Source organism: Fistularia commersonii, chromosome 34, assembly GCF_037954325.1.
Source record: "Fistularia commersonii isolate RoL2024-O1a breed Wild chromosome 34, RoL_Fcom_v1.0, whole genome shotgun sequence".
In the NCBI taxonomy this organism is placed as follows: domain Eukaryota; kingdom Metazoa; phylum Chordata; class Actinopteri; order Syngnathiformes; family Fistulariidae; genus Fistularia; species Fistularia commersonii.
Window position 1 is genome coordinate 4,013,207 of NC_141317.1, and position 26,334 is coordinate 4,039,540.

Genomic DNA, 26,334 nt, shown 5'->3' on the forward strand with positions numbered 1-26,334 from the left:
GGCAGAGCAGAGGACCAAGTGGTCAAAGCTGAAAAGGGAGGGGTGTTGTATGGTTTTCAGGGAGGAGTTGAGAAAGGGTCTGGGTGGTCAGGGTGAGCTTCCAGATGATTGGACAACTACAGCTAATGTTATCAGGGAGACAGGTAGGAGAGTACTTGGTGTGTCATCTGGAAGGAAAGTAGATAAGGAGACTTGGTGGTGGAATGAGGAAGTGCAGGAGTATATACATGTATATAAGTGCAGGAGTCAGCAAAGAAGAAGCGGGAGACTGAGGAGACTGAAGAGAACAGACAGGAGGACAGGGAGATACAGCGTAAGGTAAAGATAGAGGTAGCAAAGGCAAAAGAAAGGGCGTGCAATGACTTGTATGCTCGGATGGACAGTAAGGAGGGAGACAATGATCTATACAGGTTGGCGAAACAGACAGATAGAGATGGAAAGGATGTACAACAGGTCCGGGTGATTAAGGATAGAGAGGGAAACAACTGACAGATGCTAGAAGAGTGATGGGACGATGGAAAGTGTACTTTGAAGAGCTGATGAATGTGGAAAATGAAAGAGAGGCAAGGGTAGAAGAGGTGACTATTGTAGACCACAAAGTAGCAGAGATTAGTAAAAGTGAAGTTAGGAAGGCATTGAAGAGGATGAAGAGTGGAAAGGCAGTTGGTCCTGATGATATACCTGTGGAGGTGTGGAAGTGTCTGGGTGAAGCAGCGGTATTTTCTGGATGGTGCCCATTTTTAAGAATAAGGGGGATGTACAGAATTGCAGCAGCTATAGAGGGATAAAGCTGATGAGCCATACAATGAAGTTATGGGAAAGAGCAGTGGACACTAGACTGAGAGCAGAAGTCAGGATTTGTGAGCAGCAGTGTGGATTCATGCCTAGAAAGAGTACTACAGATGCAGTATTTGCTTTGAGAATGCTAATAGAGAAATAAAGTACCAAAAGGGTCATATAATGTATCACTACAGTTGAAAATTGTGACATTAGAGATCAAGCCTCAACCCCTGAGGCTTGTTAGTTTTTATTGGAGATTAACGCTTTACTTAACATTAAAGCAAGATTATAATCATGTGGGAGAATGATGAAACATAGCCAGAAGCTATAAGAAAACACATCTGCAAATAATATTCTAATATGAAAAAACACCATGACAAAACATAACACAAAGAGAATATGCATTCACAGTGAATATAGTTTCACATAGCTACAGAGTGGAACTCTGAGTTGGACTTTATAAACACAGCATAAGCTATTAAGGAGACTTTAAGTTCCAATACAATGTTTGTTAATGTAACGTATGAAAAATTATGTTCAATACAAATTTCACTGTTCACAAGCTGTCCTCCATTAAATCTCTTAGAGAAAACATATTTCAGAATAAATAAAACAAAGTCCCATAATCAGTTTGCTGCAGGATACTCTGCAGCAATGCAACATTTACTGGATGTAACACTTTGTTATCACTTTGATTGAGGGATCTATCCGTTTTTTGATTTAAGTATCATCAGAATCTTCGTCCTCTTGTTGATGGTGTGAAGATGATGACTTTAGAGGAACTGAGTCAAACCCATCTGATGTCCTCTGAAAACACACATCAAACATTAACATCAGGTGTGAAAGATCGACTTACAATTCGAGTGCGTCTCGGTGAGATTGACCGACCTCACAGGAGAAGGACTTTATTTTGCTGAAGAAAGAATTCTTGGTGAGTTCAATGAGATCGTCTTCGGCGTCCTCTCCCTCCATTATTGCACAGCTGTCCGCCGTGGGCAGCTCACATTCTTTGCCCCCGGTGCTCATCATTAGCTTAGAGTACTTATACTGCAACCTGCAGGTGAACGACAACAGGAAAATAAAACATCACAATATCTTATTTGGTGATGGATATTTTACTGCCATTAGCTCAAGTTTCTTCAGTTGTGTATGACATGAGATATGTATATTTGTGGCTAGCTGTGGTCTTACTTGCGTGTCTTCTTCCAGAAATAGACAATGAGAGTGATGAGCAGCACGGCGGCGAAGGCTCCAACGGAAGCACCGAGGTTGATCCAAAAATCCACCGTCACACAGGCGCTGACTTTTTGGGCTGGGAGTGAAACTCCCCCATAACACTGCAACGGCTGCTGCCACACATAGGTGGTTTTCTGAAGCGCACACAGACAATAAATCCAATTTGTCTTGGTATTATTTCAACAATTACCTTACTCTTAATAGTTTCCTAGTATGGCCCCTCCTTTGAGCCCCTCCTCTGAGCTCCTAGAGGTCTTCCTGTAGACCTCTAGGAGGTCCACATGATACAGAGGATAGGGTTAGAGGGACAAGGTCGATTCACTGTGGTGACCCCTGATGGGAGAGGCCGAAAGGAGGGGAAGAAGAAGAAGAAGAAGAAGAAGAAGAAGAAGAAGAAGAAGAAGAAGAAGAAGAAGAAGAAGAAGAAGAAGAAGAAGAAGAAGAAGAAGAAGAAGAAGAAGAAGAAGAAGAAGAAGAAGAAGAAGAAGAAGAAGAAGAAGAAGAAGAAGAAGAAGAAGAAGAAGAAGAAGAAGAAGAAGAAGAAGAAGAAGAAGAGCTTTGCTTATGCATACAATGCAAAATTTTAAGATGGCATTTTTGGATGGTTATGGACCTTTTCTAATGTATTTCTGGGCTTTAGGATTTTTTTTTTTTGATCATTAAATTAATGCCTGTGCAGTGATACCTGTATTCCTTGAATACAACTGCTGACGATCTCTCTGTAATGGATTTTGGTGCAGAGTGGACATGCGTGCTGACTCTCCCAAAGAAAGTGGAACGTACAACCATCGCACGTCCCCTCTGAACAGTTGCTGTGAAGGCAATCACAGTGAGAGAATGATGGTTACATGTTCATCCTCAGAGAGCTCATTACGTGAGATATCGTGCCAATACACTGTTGTAATACAAAACATAGCTTGTCTCAATGTTGTTTAATAAGCCCTATGAGCTTAAAAGAAAAACTGACATTACCTTGGCAGTGTAATGTGGTCTTTAGCGGTCACTGTTGGGTTGCATCTCAGTCTGATGGTGGTCGATCTGCCTTGTTTACAAGCCTGTGTCGTCCCACTGGACCTGAAAAAAACATAAGCATAAAAACAATCAAGTTCATCTATGCTGTTTTTTTCACGACCATCTCTGAATGAATACATTGGCCATGTGAAAATATCGTACCTATAATAAAATATGACATCCTGCAGACTGGATGAGGAAGGGGGAGTTCGTGCTGGAGAGGAGATGTCACCCAGGGTCGTGTCAGTAGAAACACCTTCGTGGACAAGATACAGAGCAGCATAATGTGATAATTCTGCTTGTGTTTCAACTGTTTTGGGCCACTGCTCAGCATTCATCATTAGCAAGAATTGAGCTTATGTTGTGAATATTTCTGCAAAAGAGACACTTTCTTAACAAGGCGGCGTCGAACATATAATGTGAAGAGATAAAGGCAAGTGTGCCATTTGAGGCTGTGTAAAGCTGACACACACTGTGAGTTTGTCTTTAAGAGGAAATGAATTTACCTACCTACTAAAACAAATCAGGCACTGATGGGTACATCTTTCAAAATCAACAATGTCTGAGAAAGTTAAAGCAATATTACAGATTTTTGAATGGTGATTTTTTGTTCCTTATCTCAGGTACAGGATCATTATTATTACCTGGTGGGGCCAACAAAATTCAAGTTGAGAGCAACTAAAGACAATTATTAAATCATGAAATAAATCATATTTGAATTTTGTATTTGAAAAACAACTGCAGCACCCATACGAGTAAGGCAGTGGCGGAGTTGTAATAAAGATATGAAAATACAGCAATCCGAGAAGCGCCCAGACAGTGAATGGAACACATTGATCCTTTTCCAGCCCTTTGCCGCAACGATGAATAAGAGAGGCAAAGGGACAGCGCTCAGCCCATTACAAATGATGTATACATAGAGAACAATGTATAGTGGTTCAATGATGACATTTTTTAAATAAGAGAAATGCTAGACAATTGATTGTTCTTTAAAGAACATCTTTAAAACTCTCCCAGGGAGTTTCAAGCTGTCTCTGCTGCTGTATTGAAGGACTGATGAATCATCAGTTAGAAGTACAGTTTGTGACCAAGCTTCTTTTGTCGATACATTGGTTAGCGGGCCAACAAAGATTTAAAAAAGAAGATTCAAGTGACGACAGTCTTCTGCTTGAAAAGGGTTAAAAAATGTTTACAAAAGTACATTTTTTTTGCTTTTGTATGAAAGTGAGTTGTTTTTTTAAAGTCCGCAATGACCAAGGCCTTTTAGTGAAGGATGCATAAAGCTGCAGAGTGGGAGTTTTGTCCCAATTTAATAACTTTTCTTTTTTATTATGAGGAATGACGTAGACTGAACACCACTATTTGGAGAAAGTTTCAGTAAAAGTAATGAGTGCTAATGGTTCATACCGAGGAGTGTGTCACCAATAAGGAAAGGCTGTGATGAAACTACACTCTGACTCCTGATGTCAGAGGGAACCACAGTGGACTGACACACGTAACCTCTGACCTCTCGAGCGTTTTCCGTTACATTGTCCACACAGACTGCTGGCAATCTATCCTGCAAAACAGAAAAAAAACAGCCTTGAACTCTATACCAGGTTCATCTTATAATTTGTTCTCACAGGCTCCGGGTCGCACCTCTTTCCCACACAGTACCACGTTAAAGTGGTGGAAATATCGCAAGCCTTTGCTGGTGAAACGAGGGCTGCTCTGGAAACCGGTGATATTGGCAAGAGGAGAGAAGTCGTAGTGCAGCAGCTCTCCTCCTCTTGTCTTCCTCGCCAATGTGCAATCGCTCAGACAGGCTGTGCGTGCCTGCAGAACGGAGAGGTTTTAAAAAAGATTAGAAATACCTCAGTGGAATTAACAACTGTTGATTGTTCAATGCTGTTTACCCGATGTAATAGTTAAACAGCGTCTTTTGCGAATGTGAACGTTGACAACGAAAGCTGATAAGGACCACAATTCAGCAATGACGTGAGTAGACCAGAACCATAGCTAACTGAACTCATAATTGTGTTATGACACTAACTGCCACAGCAACCTTAGTCATGATACCGAAACAAGGGAACAACTGCAGGAACAGAAACCCTTGTAAATGAACCTCTCAGCTGCATCCAATATTTCGCCTCAGGGAGAAACCTAAGTTTGAAAGTAATCAATACAAACAAGTAAAGCTAGTAGTGAAAACAAGGTTATGATATGAATATTTATCTAAAAATTAGGTCTGCAGATAATTCCAAAACCCACGTGAAATGTTTGAATGTCAAAATGCATTCCTTAAACATCTTGACCTGCATTTTTTCTCATTTAGTGAAAACGTACAGGCCTTCGCATATTAAAGTAGAATGAATTAGGTGTCTTACATTTTTCCCATTCCGGTAGTGAGACAGTACAAAAGCGTCATCTTTTTATAGGATGACTCAGTCTTTAAAACTTATAAAACACACAGAGACCTGATGGCAAGAAAGGTTTAGTGAAATGGTCCTACCTTGTTTGTCTTTGTGTTTGGGCCACACTGAACGCAGGCTTTCTCTCCGACAGGCTGCTCGGCTCTGACGAAGGTGTTCGGTCCGCAGCTCCTGCAAACCCCGGTACGATTGACCATGTAATGTCCCGGTGGACAGGGCACACAGGCCGAGCTGGCGGCCGCAGAGGTCAGGGCACAGCGGCGACACTGCGAGGCCACGCCTCCGATCGTGTTGGTGATTTCGATGGAGTAGATCTTGGCGACATCAGCGCTGTACTTCCTTTCCTAAGGGAGGAGGAACGCCAGTTATCATCACCTCCGCTTTCACTGTAAACCATGTTAAGTACATTTTATTAGTATTTTCAAAGGCCCTTTTCCCACTCTGTTCTTACTACATATACAAGTCATGTTATTTTTCCTCATGACTGTCACACAGCTCCAGACTGCCCTCTAGTGTGCGCAGCCTTCATATTCTGTCAGCCAAAGTCAACATCATGCTACATACTCTGAGCTTAATTCATTAATATTCACAGGCATCCTCTGTGAATTAATACATAGTATAAATAAGCATGATAAGTCTTCAGTGTTACATTTTATAATTTCATGGAGGTAACGCCATCGAAGATCCCTGTTTAATTATTCCAGTTCTCTCTATAATCACAACCTTAAGATGTTATTAAATCTACTGTCAACAGTTTTCACTCGATGAGGGACCTTTCAAAATGACTTTTGTCTCCAGTAGTAATTTAGAAAGTATTAAAGGGTACTTGATAATTCCTCGATTGACATTACAACGGATTTCAAGCAGAATATATGAAAAGAGGAAAACAGAAAAAGTAAATATGAGCGGATAAATAAAGTGATACAGAGAGTATCACTGTGCAGGTTGGTTGAATGTTGTTTTCCTCACTGTGCTGAACTCCTTGGTTCTTTGAAAAGTCCAGGTGAAGCTGACGGTGCTGTTTGTCTGAATCAGATAGGAATACGATTGTTTCCTGTTGCTCCCGTTCCACGTCTCCACCACATTGTTGTTCCACTGATTAAATCCCTGAGGGAAAGACAGTGACTTCACAAAGTCATTCTTAAGTCACCCTTAAAGTTCACGATCACTCCAGAATGTCTTATTGCTGTCTAACCCACTCGGATGTGTGACCTTTACTTTCTACAACGATGTATGGCAGTGTTACGACAATTTTGACATTAAACCTCCTGCAGGCATTTTTTTTTGGCTTGAAACGGAGGTGTTTGCATTGAATCACGACGGGTGACATATCCCTCCGATTATGGCCGTGAATACCAGCCTGCTTGTTTTACATCTAAAATTGGGCTCCCTCAATATATGCATGTGAAGCAAACTGACAACAGCAAAGTTACAGTGTTTTCCCTTACCGTTAGAAAATAAAGTTTGCAGTCAGCTGAACACTTGGTTTCAAAGACGAAGGTGATGCGAGCTAGTGCGGTCCGTTCGATGTTCATACTCATGGACTGAGGTTGCCTGCAAGACACGTGACTCTTCATTAAAACATCACTACAGTGATAAATAAATTCCATTAAGACCGGCAATGCTAGTAATAGTGTAGATACAGCATTACGTGTGCCTTCACCTGTATCCAGAAACGGTGAGCGTGAGCATGAGGAGGTCCGTATCCAGGTCCCCAGGTGTGGTGTAGACATATTCTCCGGCCACCTCCCATGCTGTGAGCGTTGCAGATTAGAAACAGTAACACACACACACACGAAAGGCTCAGGGGGGCCGGATGTCTGGGCCCGAAGACGTTATCCGAGTTCATCTTTTTAAATAAAGTTGCAGCTCAAGTTTAAGAAAGGTTGAAAACGCATAACACGTGACTCAACATTTAAGCACAAGTGGAATTATTAACAACAGTGTATTTCTTTAATGAAAGATTTTCCTACATGCAATTCTTTTCATTCATTTATCCATCATCTATACCGATTTTCCTGCACTCAGCTGTCATTGGGTGAGAATTCAGGGTTTCCAATGAACTTACTGCATATTTTTGGATTGTAGAAGTAAACCATTGGAAACCCACGCAGCAACAGGGAGAACATGGTGGAAGTGCTCACAACTACATACGTATTTCTGTGGTCTCCAATATAATATTATTTTCTTCTTTCAGGTCTTTTTGGTAAATGACAAATATATAAAAAATCATTTGAAAACTGTATAAGTACATATAAATTCCACAAGTTCAACAAGGCTTTAGTGTTTTGATTAGTTTTATAGTTTTTTAAAGATGTAAATGAACATACAAACACAAAAAAAAACTACAAATTTAACTGAAGCCAAAGGGAAAAAGAAGTCAAAATGACAGCATGTATCTAGATTTTATTCTGCCTGGCAGCAAATTGGTACTGGGGGAGCGTTTCAACACAAGTTACCAAACAGACATGTCATGCTAAAAGCGCAACAGTGTTTTTAGATTGAATTTAAAGTAGATAAACTACACCACTAATCCCTCATTCTTCATGGGCCTTGATCTGAAAGGTTAACTCCAAACAAGCTTCAGCATTTCTCCTGATACACATGAACTTGGACTGAATACATAAGCTACATACACTGAACAATGTAAAGTGATATTATCAACTCAAATACGAAATCAAAATGAGGATACTTGTGAATTTCTGTCAAATTATATTCCGGTCTCTCACCTGTGCTACGGTCGGAGTCGCTGAACTCTCTGCGAAAGATAATGCTCTTCATGTTCTTCGGCATTGTGTTCCACCATTTGTAGTTGAAGCCCACCTCCGGCTCTGTCCCCACGGGGCACTTGTTGCAGACTGAGTGAGAAATGGTTAGAATATAAAGTGTTATTTTGATACGTACATCTATCATACGTATGGTATATCATATATATAGAACATAATATGTTCTATATATACGTATATTATATAGATATTCATGTTTTGGCATTGGAGGTACCAGGCGAGAGGTCCCAAGGAAGACCAAAGAGAGGATTTATGGGCATAGTGAGAGAGGATATGAAGGTAGTTGTTGTGAGAGAGGAGGATACGGAGAATAGGGTTAGATGGAGAAGGTTGATTCACTGTGGCGACCCCTGAGGGGAAAAGCCGAAAGAAGAAGATATAGATATTCATGTTTATGGTGCATTACTGCTTATGTAGACAGGCACAGAGTTATTATTTTGAGTTAGAAGAAGAGTGAAAAACAAAAACAAGAATATCAACAGGTCGGGCAGAAAGTTGAGGATGGTAATGTTTAATCAAAACCCAAAAAGAAGCAAATTTCGGTACCTTGAACAAAATAAACGGAGTAGAACTGAACTTGCTTTCAAAGATGATACCACTCACAAAACAATACAGAAAGAAACAGGATGACAGGAAAAAATCCTGACATTGTAAAGCAAGAACCAGAAAACTTAGAAAATACAGAGAAAACCTAACAAACTGAATAAAATGGAATTTTGAATCTCAACCAGGTAAGGTCACTTGAAACAGTGGATGTCTAAACATCATCTCAGGTTTAAATAGGATGCTCATTTTGACTTTACCTGAATGCCCAACTCAACTTCAGTCTGCAGTCAGAACATCCTTTTAAAGCCTGAGGTCAGTTGAGAACTATCTGCTAGTCTCCATTTAGCAAAATTAATGAGACATGGTTTATATCTGGCATGAAATTATAATCTCTTTGATGCATATATTCTTTAAAATGACTCTGTCAGGTTGAGATGTATGCGTGTAGGAGCAAGTTTTAGTATACTAATACTGTATTCTACCTGTTCCATTTGAATAGAAACCATCCAGACAGGCTTCGCAGGTGGAGTTACTGAAGAAGAATCCGGGGTTACACGGCGGACACGTTTGCATCTCCCCTGATACGGGCAGCTTCACCGCTCCTTCCTTATTCTCACTGCAGATCTTCGGCTCGATCCACTTGTACATCAGCTGGGCCTGAGATGCACAACACGCCGCACATGAATAGACAATAAAATGAAGCGGCCCGCGTCTCAGTGACGGGCACAACCTGCCCAGACGATTTATATTTAAGGAAACCCAATAGTTACAGCAGATGGTTGCAGCTCACTGCAGTGTATGACATTAGTACCTTTCCCTCAGAGTTACAAGGGGTGTGAGTGTAGAAATAGTCACTGTCTGTACAAGCTGGTCGGGGTTTGCAGGTGGCTGAGCCAGGTTCTGAAATACACCAAAGCAAGGGATAAAGCCAAAGAATTATACTCTAACCACACTTTATTGGAGTATAGTTATAATGTAATTCTGCATTCATTATGTCACGTTATACATAAGACTGGCACAAGCATGCGTACCTGCATATTTATCGTCTTCGCACTGTTGGCAAACAGTGGCCCCCTTGTTAGAATAGGCATCCGCTGGACACGGTGTGCAATGAGCAGATCCAGGTTTTGCGCTGTAAGTGCCAGGTTTACAGTGGAAGCACTCCGATGTGTATGCCACGCCTGAAGGAAAACCATCGATCAAGTGTGTGAAGAGCAAGAATGGTAGCCGCCGCTGCGGTCGGAGACATTTCCCATACAAAGTTACCTGAGATGGCAATGTTTCTCAACAGCACCGGTTTGACCTCACTGCCCAGGAGAGAGAATGATGTGCTTCTCCAATATAGCACATTGTTGCCATTTTTCAGTTCTAGCTGCACAGAATCAGTTTGGATGTGAGACAAAATAGCAGAGAGACAACGAGAGCATCGCAATCTGAAACAATTTCACACTTTCCAACCCTCGCTCAAAGTTTTTAACGCTGTGAAAAAGACAAACCTTATAACTGCGCCAGTTCTTCTTGGATATCTCCATCCATCGGCTGTTTGAGTCAGTGGACTGACACTGGTCATTCTGAACCTGTGGAAAGGAGAGATGCAACAGGTGTTAAAACATATTCTGTCTTAACCGCAGACTTTGTACATCCTTAAGATTAGATTTTGACTATGATTACAAAGTCAACTTCATTGTCATTACACATGTACAAGTACAGGGCAACGAAATGCAACTTTGCATCCAAGCAGTGCAAAAAAAGTAGCAGGTGCACATATGATAAATGAGCTAACAATTTGCATATGATATACTATATCAATAATTTGAAGGTGATTTACAGATAGTACTAATAATATCATAATACTATGAACATATCCAAATGGATGTGCACATTAAATGTAATAGACTCTTGGCAATATGGACATCATTTACAAGTAGAAATGTGAGGATGATAAGTTATACAATACAAATGCAGTTCAAATGGACATTAAATAGTGCATAAATAAATATAAACAGTAGCCACCTACTTAACTAGTGTGGTATCGTGGGATATTGTGTTTGTGCATCATTATTGCTTTTAGGCCATTTAAGCCTCCACTCACTTACAAAGGCCACAAAATTGCCAGCTAAAAAAAATACATTTAAATCATACTCACAAAGAACTCAAAGTAGATGCCACTGTCGGGGTAGAAATATTCAAAAGACACGATTCCTGGTTTCTTTAAGTTTACAGCGTAGGACAGCGTGGCAGTGCACTCGTCTGTGTTTGAGGCCACATAATCACCCATGACCGTCCAGCTCGAGCTGGAAAAATAAAACATTGGAAACACACTCACGGGATCGGAACAAACCTCTCGGGGGGGGGGGGAATAGATCCGAATAAAACAAGAGACGTACTTGGAGCAGTCTGTGTGGGCATCGACTCCATTAGTGTTTATCCCTTGAGTGACAAAACCTGTCGGAAGGCTGTCCCACTCATCAAAAGCCACGCCGGTTCCGAGAGAATACGTGCCCGCCGCGCACTTCTGGCACTGCTGAGTCTGCATATCGAGAAACTCCCCCTCGCTGCAGGAGAACGCTGTAAGATTAGTACAGCAAAAAAATGATCATGTGCACCTGGTGGCTCTCCAAAACCATTTAAGATTAGACATAGGAGACTGAGACTCACTACACTGGGTGCCTTTTATTGGATCTGGGAGACCTGTGCATGTTTGGGCCTTGTTTGGAACCGCAACTCTCCATCGAGACCCAAGTACGTCACATTCGGTGTACTCAAAGTGGTAATCAGACTGCGGGGACAAAAAGACAGGTGTGAGTTTCACGCAGCGGGAGGAAACAGACTTCTTCCAATTATGTGCCACAAAAAGACGTGCGTGAGCGCGCATGTGAAAAAGACAGCCAGTCTTGTTTTAGGGAGACGGTTATATTGTGCCAAAATGTTCCTGAAACAAGGCCAGCCTCTTTTCCAAATAAAAGGCAAGGCTAATATTTGCCCAGGAGCCTGTTTGAATCGGGCTTAATCTCAATCTTTGGGGATGTGCTCAAACTCCGTACCTTTACAGTTTAGTTACTCAGCCAAGGGGAGAAATGCAGATTTGTCCCGCCCTTCAGCAAACATTTAATTTGGATGTTTTCACAGGGAACAGGGTTCTGGTGCATTTTTAGAGACACTTAATGTGAGCGTTCTGCCCAGTTATTTAAATGATCTTACGCCTCCTAAACAAAGTCATGAATACCTAGCAAACAGCGTAATCTAATCTAAAATTCGGTCAGTCAAAACCTGCGTTTTTTGAGGAAGGTTTTTCGGTGGGCGTGAACGCACCCACTTGCTGCCCTGTGGGATTAATAGTTAACAGAAACACAGCAACAGCAGCAGTCATGAGTCCATGTTTTCCATTAGAGCTCCTAAACTGGCCGCAGCTCAGGGTATCAGATGATCATTTGCCTGTGTGAAAGGGCTTGATGTTTGAACGCATCAAACTGAGGATGCGATGTCGCTTAATCGCCCCCTTAGACAAACACGAGGAAACCTAGGCAACAGGACATCATGCACGCTGGACCCTGTGCTCAAATTCAGAAAAAACATCCTCTGGTTAAATAGCATGCAACCTCTTCCACAAAATAAACCGTATTGCGCTAACACACTCTTCGTGCAGTATGGTCATTTTCAAATAGTTGATTGATAAAAAAAAGAGTTACATCAAACAGCTGTTGTGGAGGCTGAGTTAGCTGATGATGTCACATATGGTAGTTTCACTCAAAGGTTTAGGCTAACTCGAAAAACATTTAGAATTAAATGTAATATAATGCAAGCACAGGTCATACACTCTTTTTGTCATTGTAATTGTTTAGCTGTTTGTAGCACATTTGGGTTGTTTTTACTATCCGGCTGATTCGATAGACATTAATATGGGAGCTCAGTGATCATTAGGGCTGACACTATCAATAATCAGTATTTTACAAATCAACTGTTCAACGGCTTTTCCTGTCGATCTATCGAGTGATCTGAGTGAGAAATAAAAAATTGAATGTTGAGGAAAGTCTATTTAGAAATAGGACACACTGCTTTCCCTTCAAGGAAAATAACAAATTCCACCAAACTATTCAAAATGCTGTTATAACAGCACATTAGCATAACCCTAATATAAAAATGGCGCATTACATATCTCCACTGTTTCAAAGAGCATGGATGGGATTTTCTTTTCCCAGTTCACCACATGATTTCCCAGGACATTTGTCCTTTTTTTTCAAAACACATGGAAAGCCTGAAACACTGGGAAACATATGTTGGCTCCTCATACATAATAAGTAAAAGAGGCCATAGGGCTTCAAGCAAATAAAAATACCAACAAATGTAAAAGTTAATAGAGACGACAAAAATGATTCAGGATAACAATATATCTCGATAACGGTTCTAATATCACCTCTCACCTCTTTGCACATGGGTAGGTCCGCCAATGTGCGCGCAAAGAGCAGCCACAGCAGGAGGTGCGTCTGGCCTCCCTGCATATTCGCCTTGTGTGAGCGGGATGAAGCGGCGGAGGGCCTCACCTGCTCCGCCAGGTGTACGTTTTTCCTGGGAGCTGATTGGCTCCCGGGCCTCTGTCGTCACATTCATCCATCGGTGATCGAATAATCAGCTTATTTTTTTCTTTATATGTACAACTTACTCGCAGTTGCGTAATTTTATGAAAGTTAAGCGAAAGTTTTATTGTGATTTAAATTGTTGGCTGTTCTGTGCGTTATCGCCATTAAAAAAAAAAAAAGAAAAAAAAAAAAACAGATATCAGACTTGAGTTTCCTTCGCAGCGGAAGTCCTCGTCTGACCGGAAGTTGTTTGTTGCTTGGAGATGAGGGTCGCAAACTAATCCCCCTCCCACTCAATCGTCGGTAACGCCACTGTCTCAGCCACGTTTAAGCTCTTTTCGAAAATGTCGAAACGGGATCCTTTCTCATTCCCGAGGTTTGAAAACGACTGCACCCTCAGCGGCTTCCGGCCTCAGCAGGTAGGTTTCTCTCCTGTCTGCATTGATTTTACCCAAATAAAAGTGGTCGCAGTTGGGGGCTTCTACATTCACACACCAAAATTGACATTTACAGTGAGCATAAAGGCAACAGATTTCAATCAACTTGATAAGGCCAAACTTAACCCACGAATCACTATGGTGATTTGATGGCCCCTGGATCTCATCCATAATCTGCTAAATCACATATCATTACAAAGTACATATTTCTGCATGATTGTTAGATCAGAGGCACCTCAGAGAGCACTAAATGTAAATATTATTATAAATTTTCAGCATTTATATTTATTTATTTATAACATTTAGATTTTGTATGCCTCCCCTTTGTAGTGGTCATTTAAAAAACCAACTCACATCGCTCAAACTGAAGATCCCTGGAGTCGCCTCCACAGCTCAGCCACAGTGGCGAGTACCCAACGGAGTGCAACGCACCACAAGCAGCTGGTGAGCCCCAGGCAACCTTTCCGGACAAATGCACTTTTTGAAGCCACTAATATTGCCCCCCCCCTCCCTCTCTATCTTAGGCGCCACAGGACAGACTTGACTTCCAGCTGAAGTCAGTTTACGATCAACACAAGGACATTTTTTGGAATAAAAATCAGGTTCTATATCAGAAGGAGACTATCTCCGACCACGGGTGGGTATTTGTCATGATAGGCTGAGGTTGGATTGCTAAAATATAAGGATTGACAAGTTTCAGAGCTCTACATTTATCCTTCTTAATCCATATTTGTGTGCTCCTCCATACAGGGGGGGCCAAGAACACAAGTCAGATACGAGAGAAAACAAGCAGGGGGACATAAGGGTGTGGGTGGACCCACAGAGATGCTCCATTTACAGCATGAAGTGAAGAAAAGCAAAAATGGCCTCCGATTCCATGGACATCACAGATGCTTGGATCGGCGTGAAGAAATCAATTTGTAACAGCAGAATAGTTGTTACAAATGGCACAGAATCTGGCGCAACCCAGTGTAAGATGGGCCTAATACACAACTATCAGTTGTGATTTTAGAAGTTACTTGACATGTTTGCCTTCTAATCTCTACATGCATTTTTTACCAAATAGTGTTATTTCCAAATCCATACTCAGAAAATTTCAGACTTGTGTGTGAGATGCACAGTAGAAACACTCACATTCTCCAATACATGTGACAGTCAAATGAACACTGAAAGAAACGCAGAAGAAAATGCATTTATACATATTTAATTATGCTTTGTGCATAATGTTCAAATATTCAAATAAATATTGATTGTTAAAATGTAAGCTTTGTTTTTTTTTTGCCTTCAGAACCCTTTCTGATGTTGTGCCTTTTATTTACACAAAATCAAAAATAGATACAAATACAAGACATCTGACCAGGATAATTATAAAAGTAATGTTCTGGTATGTGTGTGTGTGTGTGTGTGTCTATGTGGATGTGAGATTTGCAGGAAAGGTTTGTTAATTGCAGTGGATCTGTTCCTCATTGCAGGAAGAAAAATGGAGTTAAAAAAAAGTTGGTCTGCTGTATGGAAAATTTCACAACAGATGCATTTGATTTTTTTTTTTTTACAACCACAACTATTAAATCACAGTGCCTGGTGATAAAAGGACCCTGACCCGATTAAGATCAGACGAAATGGATTCACGCCTGAGCTTTCCTTCTTTTACATCGTCGAATGAAAGCCTTCTCATCCCACTGGTTGGGGGGAAGCATGTAGGCGCCATTATGGACACAGAGAACGGTCATCTCTTCAGCATATTGGAGATTCTGCAGCAGCTGAAGTGGACAAAAAAAACATGACTCGGCATGTGGGATAAGTGCGTAAATACAACAATAACACAAAATATGAATCCAATGTACACGTGTGACTGATGTCAAACACTCACTTTGGGAGTTATGAAGAAGTACTGGGATGTTGTCTCTTTACAGGCCGTCCGAACCACGATATCAAAGACTCTTCTCTCATTTATTGGGTCCATTCCCTGCACAAAGGAGAGGAAAATAATCTCCAACACAGGCGTAGTGCCCTGAGGACTAATAAGGGTATAACTAGATATTTACGTGACGTGCTTTAAAGATAAAAGTAAACATAGACTCAGAATGTGTGTGAGAGAGATGTACCTGATTAATCTCATCGACCACTCTGAAGGGGCAGCGGTTGAGCTCCTGCAGTGCCATGAGGTACAACATGGTAGAGACGCTGCGCTCCCCTCCGCTCTGGTGGTGCGGCGTCAGTTCGTGGAGCTGACTGCTGTTGTGAAACTTCACCCGAATGCGGATGCCGTACTTGCTGTACTCCTCCTGAAGGAGACGGAAGTAAGAAGAAATATTAGTTGAGGCCTTAACACCAAGTGGTCAGTCTATTTACTTGCAAGTAGGGGATGACCATTAATAATCTGCAGTTTTCTGTTGTAATCTCAGCTCTACCCAAGCAGAAAAACATCATACTAATCATCACTGCTACTTTTAAAGCAGAATAATATGTTTTAGCTACTTTATATGAACAGGAATACTCAATTATTACAACATCACTGAATCCTTTTTCTAACCATGTTGAGTCATGTTGTAGCAGCTACCAACCTGGCACTGAAAAATTAAATTCTTCAAACCAGTAGGTACTGCTTCTGGGATCACCAGAGAGCCCGCTTAACCTTGAAAACTGCTCCCGGGATGTGAAATCAAGGGTTTGTGTCAGCATTTACCTCGTTCTCGAAATGAAGATCAACCTCTCCTGCACACTGCATAGAGCGGAAGAAATCACTGAACTTGTCATTGATCTGTTCCACCAGCTGCTTCAGTGGGTTCAGCCACCGTTCCTTTGCCTATAACACAGATAAAGACGCACAGCTCTCAGCTCACAGCACAGTGGGGGCCGCCATCCCAAGTCATCTTGCACTGATCTAAATGCCACCTCTGATATATTCTGTCTGTAGGCAGTCAAAGCGTCGGTCTTCTCTGCCAGTTCTTTTTCTAGATGTTTGATTTCTTGCTCTCTCTTGTCGTACTCGTCGATAACCTGTTTATCGAGAGATCAAGATGATCAAAATGATGCAAAACAGTGAAAAAAAATATACCTTTGAGAAATGGTAATGATTACTGATAGTGTGAAATAGTGAGCCAGGGCCCCTTTCATAATTCAATTTTGACTGTAAAAAAAAAAAATGTATTATGGCATAACTACATTGGCTGTTTCTTTTTCCCTCCCAAGAATTTTTCAGACTGATGTATAAATAACACAAATACACACAGACAAATTTGATTCTCTAATGCTCTCACATTTTGACTGAGGCCTGTGAAGCACTCGGCTCTGGACCGCTCCTCATTCAACATGGCATCGATTTCATCCAGTGTGTCAGGCAGCTTGCTGAAAGCCTAAATTAGAAAATCAGTAAACAAATAAATGTATTCATTAATGGATCGTCTCAATAGTGATCCTTTTATTTCATGATCATGAGGCTTAGAGGCAGTGGGAGGCTAAATAATCACAATACTGTCATAAGTGAGAAAGACTTCGAAGTAAGCTCGTGTGACTGATCTCAGCGGCATAAGAAACACTGACATTGTGCAGATGCTCGGGTAAAGCCCCCTCAGGCTGCATCCTACAAATGGCCTTTGCGCTCCTCAACAAGCCTTTGCACTGCTCAGTCAGTCGGATTTTCTGCTGCTCCAGGCGGCTGCACCGTTGCTGCAAAAATCACATGGGCGCGCGCAAGCATTAATGGGTGGCACAGAACACAGCTAGCGCCATGAACTTGTGTCACAGATAATGCGAATGCCGGTAAACATGGAACAACAGCCTGGCTAAACGATGGTTCATGTGATGTTATGGAAGGTGAGAAAGGGAGAAATTACATCGGTGCTTTTGAGCTCAGAAGCGCCTTCTCTACAGTCATTCTCCAGCTTGGTTTTCTCAGCCATCTGCCCCACCATCTCCAAAGCCAGGTACACCTTCTCCATAGTCAGCTTGGCTCTCAGCTGCAGACAGGAGCAGACATGGGGTAAAACAGTTGTCACTGGAGCGGTGTGGCACATTTGCAGACGGGGATGTGAAAATAGCACAAGCTCAGAGCATCAAAAAATGGGTTCTAGTGAAAAAAATATATCACTTCAATAATTGCCCCAAGAGCATGGGTTCCTTGGGGAACGTCCTAATCTCTAGCCATAAAGGAATATCAGAAAAAAAAAATAAATAAATAGATCATCTTAATTTTCATTTTTTTTGCTTTTTGGTTTTGATTGCATTTGATTTCTTTGCTCAAACTAATCACTTCCAAAATGAACAGAACTGTAAATGTACTATAAATTGTACATTAAAATGTATTACATCCAAAAATTAGAACTTGCACATTTGTGTGCACGTCCTTTTCTAATTTTCAAACACTTAACCACAGGGATGAAAAGGGTTGACGTGATGGCAGTAAAAAGTCTGAATTAGATAAAATATGCTTTAGTCACCAATTAAGGGAATTCACAACCAAATAAACAGGTAAGGCCAAAAAACGAAATAAACAAGAACAAAATATTGATATAATCATACCTTCATTTGGACCATGAATGCAGATACTATAGACACCTTTTGGGAATTGACAGCTGCAATTTTCTCTTTAGTTTTCTCTTCAACCTTCTTCAGGTCAATAACATTGAGCTCCATTTGTTTCAGACTAAATCATATAAAAAGGGAGAATTAGGCCAATTCCAATCTATCTTCAATTCAGCAGACTGAGATATTAACAGAGCCAACACACGGTTGAGACTTAGACAAATTGAGACTTTTGAAGACCAACCTGTCCTGTTTGGTGCTGATCTTCTGCTCCAGTTGTCTTTTTTTGCCCATTATTTCAGAGAGCGTCTTCTTCTCTGCCAGCAGCTCATTGTCCTTACGATCCAGCGCCATCCCTTCCTCCTGCAGGGCCCTCATCTTTTGACCGGCTTCGCTTAATTTGGACTCACAGTTCTGCAGTTGCAAAGAATAACACATCGTTTTGCTACATTTATTGGAATTTTAGGAAATCAAATCATTTTGACGGTTTTACCGACCAAGTAATCTTCCTCACCTTAATCTTCTGTTCCAGCTCCCCTCTCTCTTCAGCGTCCACCGTGATGGTGAGGTACTGGGAGGCATGCACTGTGTTGTTACTGGTGCTTATCTTGTTGGTGTAGTGGGACCTTTTTACCGTGTATCTCTCGTCTGCTGTGTAGAGCACCTTGAGGTAAGGCTCCTCTATCACCTGGAGGTATTGGGAACAATGAGTCACTTGGTGGCACTGGAACATAATTGGCATGCTGAGACAAACGTACCGTTTTAATCATTTCTTTAGTTTTTTCTGTGCCAACGGGGACATCGTGCACTTTGTACTGTTGACAGAGGTAACTCATCACTTCATCTGGAGCGTCAAACATCTCACGGAGGTATGTGTAAAATCCAAAACGTCTGCAATTAAAAAGCAATCACATACACGCACAATTACCGAAGTGATGTCGTAGGTCCCAAGACTTCAGCGCTGCAAATATTTTGGCTCACCTCAGGGACTCGATACTCCGGGATGGTGGCTTTTTAGAACACGAAACCTCCGGAGCAGATATGGTGTTCACTTTCAGTCTCATCTTGTCTCGAACCTGAGGGGCCAGGATTGATCAAGCTACATTTCCTACTTGTGACCGTAAAACATTTCAATCAAGTGTACCGACAGGTCAAACTATTAGGGCGTGCTCTGACCTCACTCATGAATGTCTCCATGTCTTTCTTCTTCTGGAATACAAACGCCCGCAGATCATGAAAGGAGATGTGGTTCTCCACATACTTAGCATAGTGATAATCTTTCACATTGATCTGAGGAAGATCAAAATAATATTCTAGCAAGAGAAATCAAAAAAAAGCTAGCACCAAATCATTAGAGGGCTTAAGGAAGAAAAAAAGAAATTCAATCAGACTTACCACAAGCATCATAGGCTCATGGACGTTTCCATCAAAGAGGTGTTTATTCTTCCGAAACCACTGCAGAGCCAAGTGTGTGTCCTTGTGGCGTCCCCGAAGTTTTTCTTCTTTGGCATTCATCATGTTGTTCATGTCACTGAGCTTTCTTTGCAACGCTGTCAACAAAATGTGATTAGCAGGATTTACATGAACAACATGATTTACACTTGACATTAAAATGCACCTTCATGTAATTTGCATCCCAATCCGAAAGAAAACTAAGACTATTATTACCATGTACAGAGTGAGTATGTTGTTTTTAAGTGACACAATTACCCTCAGGTGTATTATTCATGTGACAAATGAGAATTTCAAGGACAAATGTACATTAATTGTATTTTCTGCTGTGCCAGCAGAGCCACTGATTACAAATTAATGTTCTTGATTAATTTTAAAGTGAATGTGTACATACTAAAAAGTTTTCCATACAGGTTGTAATGTCATAACATTAAGGAGAAACTCAAGGTCATCTGTAGGTATACATGTGTTTTTTTATGTTTTTTTTTTTAATATCAGTGTTCATTATCAGCCAAATAATTTTCAATTAATCCACACATTGGCAAAAACTAAATGTTTATCTTTCAGAGAGAGACCAACTACGGCATTAAATCAACTTTGAACATGTGAGACAATGATTTAGGTCACCACCGAAGGTTCTGTCCTCGGCCAAAACCGGAAAAGGATGAAGCGCCAGACCCACAGTGAATGTGGTCTGTATGGTGGGACATTGCAATTGAGTTTCAGTCTACTTGATTGTGAATAGTTTTCTGATACTTGGACTTATTTCCAAGGAATTTTCACCTTTGCACTCGGCATTCAGGTTGTCCTGCTCCCTGCGGAGGTCAGCTTTGTCCCCTTCTATCCTCGCCCTCTCCTCCTGGAGACGCCTCAATTCTGCATTGACTGCCTTGATCTTTGGGGTCACATCAGGTTGGTCGCTAACTTTAGCAAGCTCCGCCCTCAAGTCCTCGATGGTCCTTTTGGTATTGTGAATTCTCTTCCCGTGATCTTCCGCTTCCATCTGCTTCAGTTTCAGCATTTGTTTAATGTCTTCGATCTATTGAGAAAACACAAAAAAGAGAAAACACAAAAAGATAGCTGACATCCTCCATGAACAACAACACAAAGCACAGCAGTCAGCAACATATGTTCTGTGAGGTAGTATTATATTACAAATATATTAAATTCACAAAATTCACATTTTTTGTTCTTGCCTGCTTTATTGCTAAGGTTGCAAGAGCATATAACTACTGTGATCACTGTGTTTACGCTCATGTGACCCTCTGACGTCAAAAATATTCAAGAGTTTAAATGTAGGCTACAGTACGTGTACTTCTGATCCTCCTTACACTGGAGGCATGAACAATTAAATAAACCAGATGGACAACTTACTGTTGGAACAGGTGTCACATGGAGTGCCTTGCGTGCTGTTGCAACAAGAAAGTCGATCTTAAACCTTACTGTTCCTCTCACTCACCTCTTTGTGTTTGCGATCCAACTGGTCTTGCTTCTGTTTACACTTCAGTGAAGCGTCTTTGATTGCGAGAGTCTGCAAAAACATCAAATCAAGTAGATATTAATTATTCACAGGACATACACAATTTAAAATAGTACAATGCAATGTAGTAATCAAATTCAAAAAACAAAGTTAGATGACAGCGTGGAAAGTAAAGACAAATAAAAGTTGAGATATTGATCAGTGTCTTTCACCTTTCAGTTTCATTGGCAAAAATACAAATGGTATATTTATTGATGTTCTTTTGGGGCTTATTATTATATTCTTTTACAATGTGTTTTTTTTCCTGCTCAAGAGTTCCTTGATGACTGGGCTGAAATCCATCATCACCGTGATGCTGAACTTTGCACTACACATGTAATAAACTACTGTTAAACCTCTTAACTGATCCGTTCAAGGTGATTTTACAACTCTCGACCTGTTTGTCGGACAACAGACAGGACGGACACAAACACTTTAAAAAAAAAATTTAATCAAAGGTTAAATACGAGGTCTACATTTTTTTCAGTATTCATTTAGAAAAGGACAAAAAATGTATTCAATAAACACACTTACAGAGTATCAGTTTGATCATTTGATACGTATTAATTCATTGATCTGCCCTTATCAATGTGCTGACATTTAATAAATTATACTTTATAAATCCCTCGCGGGAAATTCCTTCTCTGCATTTACTCCATCATGGATGAACCATGAGCAGGTGGCTGCCATCTAGCGGCGCCACGGGAGCAGTTTGGGCTTCAGTGTCTTGCTCAACAACACTGACACACTAGGAGGAGCCGGGAATGTAACCAGAAATGTTTGGTTCCAAGGACGATCTCTCTGCCCTCGGCAGCTTTTATTTGTTTTAGCCCTGTCTGAATAATAAATAAGAAAACAAGTGTAAACTATAGTTGTTCTACGAGAGATCCTTGGCGGAGACTGCTGTAATAATGTGTTTTGATTTTATGCTGCCTTTAACCACTGATCCATTCTAGTTCTCACATCAAATTGGAAATCAATTTTTTTCAATGCTTAACTTTCTAAAGTGCACATGGCATGTGGGGAATATCCTGAAGTTGATGACTTAAAAAAACTCAAAAGGGTAATGTGGAGTGAAGACCTCTTATAAAGTCCTTGTAATAGTCAGATAACTTCAATCCCTTCTCTCTTGGCCTTTGGTTTTACCCACCCCAAACACTATGGAAAACAACTTGGTAAATTTAAGAGAATCCTACCTACAAGATATTTGGAGAACACAAACTGCCAGACAAATTATACTTAATTCTACATTAAACATTTCTGTCACAAGGTTTTTATTTAGCCTCTTCCCTGGTTACACTCCCCCCCCCATGAACTTTAGTGAACTGAACTCAGTAGTTTCTTTTCATTATCCTGCTGCCAGTCAAACAAACAAATGTGGGTGAAACCACAACCACCGAGGTCAGAGGCTAATGACAGACTTCACCATGATTTTTTTTGGTTAAATAAATGAATAAATAAATAAATGACTTGTGTTTAATTTTTGCTGCAGTTCCTAGCAGACAGTGACGGCAACATTAATAGGTATCCATTTTCTTTCATGGCCAAGTGCAATATGAGGAAAAAATACCCTTGCATTTGCAGAATTCTCACCTTAGCCTTTATTTGGGATTCAGTGGGCTTCACTTGGTTATCAATCTCTTGGATCTTCCTCAGCATAGGCGCTTGGGCCTGCTTCAGAGCGATCAAGTGCCTCTTTGCTTCATCTCGCTCCCTCTTCACACCCTCAAGTTCCTTACGCGTTGTCTCATACTCCTTTGACCAAAGTGAAACAACAGCGTTTTAAGAAAAAAAAAAAAAAACTCATCCTGTGTCCCTTTTCATGCACATTGATTTTAACCACTCACCACCCATGGTTTTTTCTGTTCAAGCAACTCGATCACATCCAGATGCCTCTTCTTTTCATAGTAACGGTTCACGTCGTGTTTGTTTCTCTCATTTCTCTGCTTGGCCTTCTCCAGGAAGCTGGCCTTCTCCTTCACAACGTTCTACAGGAGAAAAGAACAACACTGACAAGTGTAAAAGAGCAAAAGCCCCTTTTCAAATATAAGGTAAAAGCTTATGGTATCTGTTTATGGTTTCATTTTTCTTTTATTTTCTTTTTAAATATAGAAAATGTTTACCTCCAAATCTCTCTCTTTGTTGCAAAAGTTTTTGAGCTCACAGTGGTACTCGTACATCTCAGGTGGTCCCACTGACTTTTCCGTCGCCTCCAGCAACTCAATTTTGGACATCTTTGCAAACTCTCCAACTTTTTCCTGTTAAGACAAACCAACCCAAAACAATGCGGAAAACAATTACCTATGTGTTATTGGACACACACTTATTTCATTTCTAGAATTTAAAAAAAAAAAAAAAATTTTGATACTTCTTGACATTTTTGCTTTGCAAAAGCGTACCTGAGGGAGAAACTGGCAAAGATTGCTGACTTGAATTCGCAGAGCCTTCACCTCCTCATCTACTGTTTTCTGATTACAGGGATTGCCATTCAGTGTCCACACAGACTGGTTGTTGTCCACATGGATCTCCCTCTTAATTATTAAATTACCACCCCTTTTGTACCTGAGAGAACAAGGGGATTTACAATAAATACATCTTACAAATCTCAATCGATTAACAAGAACCTTCTGAATATATATGACATGAACAAACTTGACTTGTATGAAGACAAACCACTAGTAAAAAGATTAATATATGTTATGTATCACCGCTTACAGTTCAAGCTCAATGGATCCTTTACTGCACCCACGTTTCACATAGAGCCCAACCTACAAAGGAGAGAGAAACTACGTTTTTTTTTCCAGAATTATAGTCCAAGGAGGTAAAAATAGTACAGATGTTTGAGATAATTATCCAGTACAAGAATAAGGAACAGACATTTTAAAAAATTCTTTAACTGCCTTATTTCCTCTTCAGTTTACCTTATCCCCCCTGCCCATGATTGCAGTCTTGCCAGCCAGTCCCAGACAGATGGCGCACACAATGCTGGACTTGCCAGTTCCATTGGCTCCAACAATCATGTTGAGGTTTGGTCCGGGACGCACCACAGAGTAGTCATAGGTCCTAACAGGGCACAAGGTGGATGTCAGAGGATTTCCTGCAGCATTTAACAGTACTAATGGGCAACAAAAAGCACATTTAACAATGGTGGGAGCAGTTTAGGCGAATTATTCCAGTCTCGTAGATGAATTAGGATCTAGGATTCTCACCATCTTTGATTTTTTAAACACATTTCTCAGGCTCTTATGTAGGTAAACAAATTGTTCAGGCCTTTGTTATGTTCTACTAAATCTCTTGCATAGGGCAGAGAGGCTCTAGACATCTTTCCCTGATACTGATAGTTGCATTTCTCACGCACATTTATCAAAACAGCCCCCAGAAGACCCACGAACTCAAACCAACCCCTCAATAACAAAGCTCCGGCGATACATCACTATAGTAACCCTGTATTGTAGCTCTTACGCTGCCATTGTTAAAAATGACGGGGCTATGACTTGCTGAGACACTTAAGATAATAGTTTAGACCTCAGTGGCAGTAATGGTGAAAGTGTCCAGCGATAGCAAGTTTCCGCGGTTGACCTTTGTCAATATTTGTGATGTTTATATAGTATGTCGCCGTCTGTTTGCTATGGCGCCAGGTTGCTAGTAACCAACAGTCCTCTGTTTTCGGTGTGTTAGCTGCACCGGAGACAGCAACTTACAGGAAGTTTCTCATGGAGATACGGAGTATCGATCCCTCCACAAAACGATCGTCTTCTTCGGCTCCATCGGGCTGACTACCACCGATTACCCTTGCTGCGACACAACTGGGATTTTGCTTGGTACGGGTTTCGTTTCCGAGCCGCGGTTTCTTCCTGTGCTCCGCCATAGTGATGAAGGGAGGCGAGAGACCGTGTAAACTCACGCGCACATTTAACCAATCATCCTTTCGCACTTCCGTGATTAGACCGCGCGCTTTAAAAGTCGGACCTGACTGGACAATATGAGTCACGTGTATAAACAACAGAGAAGAGCATAGTCAGGACGATGAAAATGTCAACAGAGTACAAATACTGAAATTAAGGATTCAAGACTTTTATTGTCATTACAAAGAGTCAAACGAAATTTAGAGATGGCAGCTCTCAGGTTCAGTGGAATCAAAACAGATGAAAAACAGCCCTAAAAAGCAGGAGACAGCTCAAAACAACCATAGCAGCTCTGGGTTAGAGATATGACAGAAAAATATAACTAGAAGAATAAATAGATAAATATCCAGAAAGAAAAAAGTAGAAAAGTGTGTGTGTGGGGGGGGGGTATTGAACTATGTGTTGCACTGCTGCTTGTACATTTTTCATGATTACCAGACAGAAAATATGAGCTGCATTACTATTTCAGATGAAAAAAAATCTGATCTGACTTGATGTTACAAGTACCTGTACTTAATTTGACTGTTTGACTCCTTTAAAATAATAATTTCTTCATTACATCTGCTTAGAATTGATGCATAAGGATGAATCGCATGTCAAGGAACAGTTCCATAGTTCCTGAACTTAAATAATGCTTTACATGTTTTAAGATTCTAAAGAAAAATGTGCTACTTTAAAATGTTTACAACTTTTCATAACTATCACAATCTAGCACAATCTAGTCCTTCATGTTACAATTCCCTTAAGCTCATTATGTCATTTTGTGTTGTCTAAGTTACAAGCAAAATAATGTTTTGCTTATTTGTAACAAAAACATTAGCTTGGTTATATTTTATTTTTCCATTTCGTTTCTTTTAAATAACTTTAGCACGGCCTCTTTGTTATAATAGCAAAGGCATTTACTTAACTTTCAATGCTGCAGTGCAAAAATGCCACATTTGTTAAAATGTTGCAGCATTCTCAGGAATGTTCCAGAGGATTCACTTTAGTATTCACAAAACACACACGACCAAGGAAGACTTATATGGGCACGGTATTTTTAAAGAAATTAGAGGTTGCTATAGATTTGAATATGTGATTGATAAAGGTCGAGAGGTATATAGTCTAACAATTTAGACAACAACGATTTAGACCTTTTGCAAACAGTAAC

At 40.7% G+C, this 26,334-nt stretch overlaps 3 protein-coding genes across 5 annotated transcripts; 1 reads left to right on the forward strand and 2 right to left on the reverse strand.

Moving 5' to 3' along the window:
* Window positions 1-984: 984 nt before the first annotated feature.
* elapor1 (endosome-lysosome associated apoptosis and autophagy regulator 1) lies at window positions 985-13,335 on the reverse strand. 2 transcript variants are annotated; one of them, XM_086141238.1, is made up of 22 exons: window positions 13,192-13,335; window positions 11,429-11,549; window positions 11,158-11,338; window positions 10,917-11,064; window positions 10,267-10,347; window positions 10,037-10,142; window positions 9,802-9,951; window positions 9,582-9,670; window positions 9,253-9,427; window positions 8,168-8,296; window positions 7,102-7,192; window positions 6,887-6,992; window positions 6,408-6,545; window positions 5,519-5,782; window positions 4,684-4,842; window positions 4,435-4,585; window positions 3,190-3,283; window positions 2,989-3,090; window positions 2,702-2,828; window positions 1,972-2,150; window positions 1,669-1,834; window positions 985-1,587 (listed from the first exon to the last, which is right to left on the reverse strand). In XM_086141238.1, exons 1-22 carry the CDS (start codon window positions 13,267-13,269, stop codon window positions 1,501-1,503), a joined length of 2,922 nt encoding a protein of 973 aa, XP_085997364.1. In that variant the 5' UTR covers window positions 13,270-13,335; the 3' UTR covers window positions 985-1,500. The 2 variants fall into 2 exon arrangements, with proteins under 2 accessions (XP_085997364.1, XP_085997363.1); XM_086141237.1 differs by having other exon boundaries at window positions 4,666-4,842; window positions 13,192-13,333.
* Window positions 13,336-13,624: 289 nt separating this feature from the next.
* cfap276 (cilia and flagella associated protein 276) lies at window positions 13,625-14,760 on the forward strand. Of its 2 annotated transcripts, none has more exons than XM_086141242.1 (4): window positions 13,625-13,766; window positions 14,115-14,228; window positions 14,309-14,421; window positions 14,535-14,760. In XM_086141242.1, the coding sequence occupies exons 1-4, from the start codon at window positions 13,692-13,694 to the stop codon at window positions 14,632-14,634; spliced, it is 402 nt and encodes a 133-aa protein (XP_085997368.1). In that variant the 5' UTR covers window positions 13,625-13,691; the 3' UTR covers window positions 14,635-14,760. The 2 variants fall into 2 exon arrangements, with proteins under 2 accessions (XP_085997368.1, XP_085997369.1); XM_086141243.1 differs by having other exon boundaries at window positions 14,318-14,421.
* A 212-nt stretch (window positions 14,761-14,972) lies between these two features.
* On the reverse strand, window positions 14,973-25,214 carry smc5 (structural maintenance of chromosomes 5). Its single transcript, XM_086141236.1, has 24 exons — window positions 24,981-25,214; window positions 24,201-24,342; window positions 23,995-24,047; window positions 23,679-23,841; window positions 23,403-23,537; window positions 23,127-23,267; window positions 22,873-23,034; window positions 21,220-21,291; window positions 20,544-20,799; window positions 19,704-19,858; window positions 19,485-19,598; window positions 19,290-19,384; window positions 19,067-19,199; window positions 18,823-18,996; window positions 18,553-18,722; window positions 18,306-18,429; window positions 17,621-17,743; window positions 17,328-17,453; window positions 17,045-17,140; window positions 16,680-16,784; window positions 16,471-16,590; window positions 15,890-16,069; window positions 15,655-15,750; window positions 14,973-15,544 (listed from the first exon to the last, which is right to left on the reverse strand). Exons 1-24 carry the CDS (start codon window positions 25,145-25,147, stop codon window positions 15,410-15,412), a joined length of 3,237 nt encoding a protein of 1,078 aa, XP_085997362.1. The 5' UTR covers window positions 25,148-25,214; the 3' UTR covers window positions 14,973-15,409.
* Window positions 25,215-26,334: the final 1,120 nt, after the last annotated feature.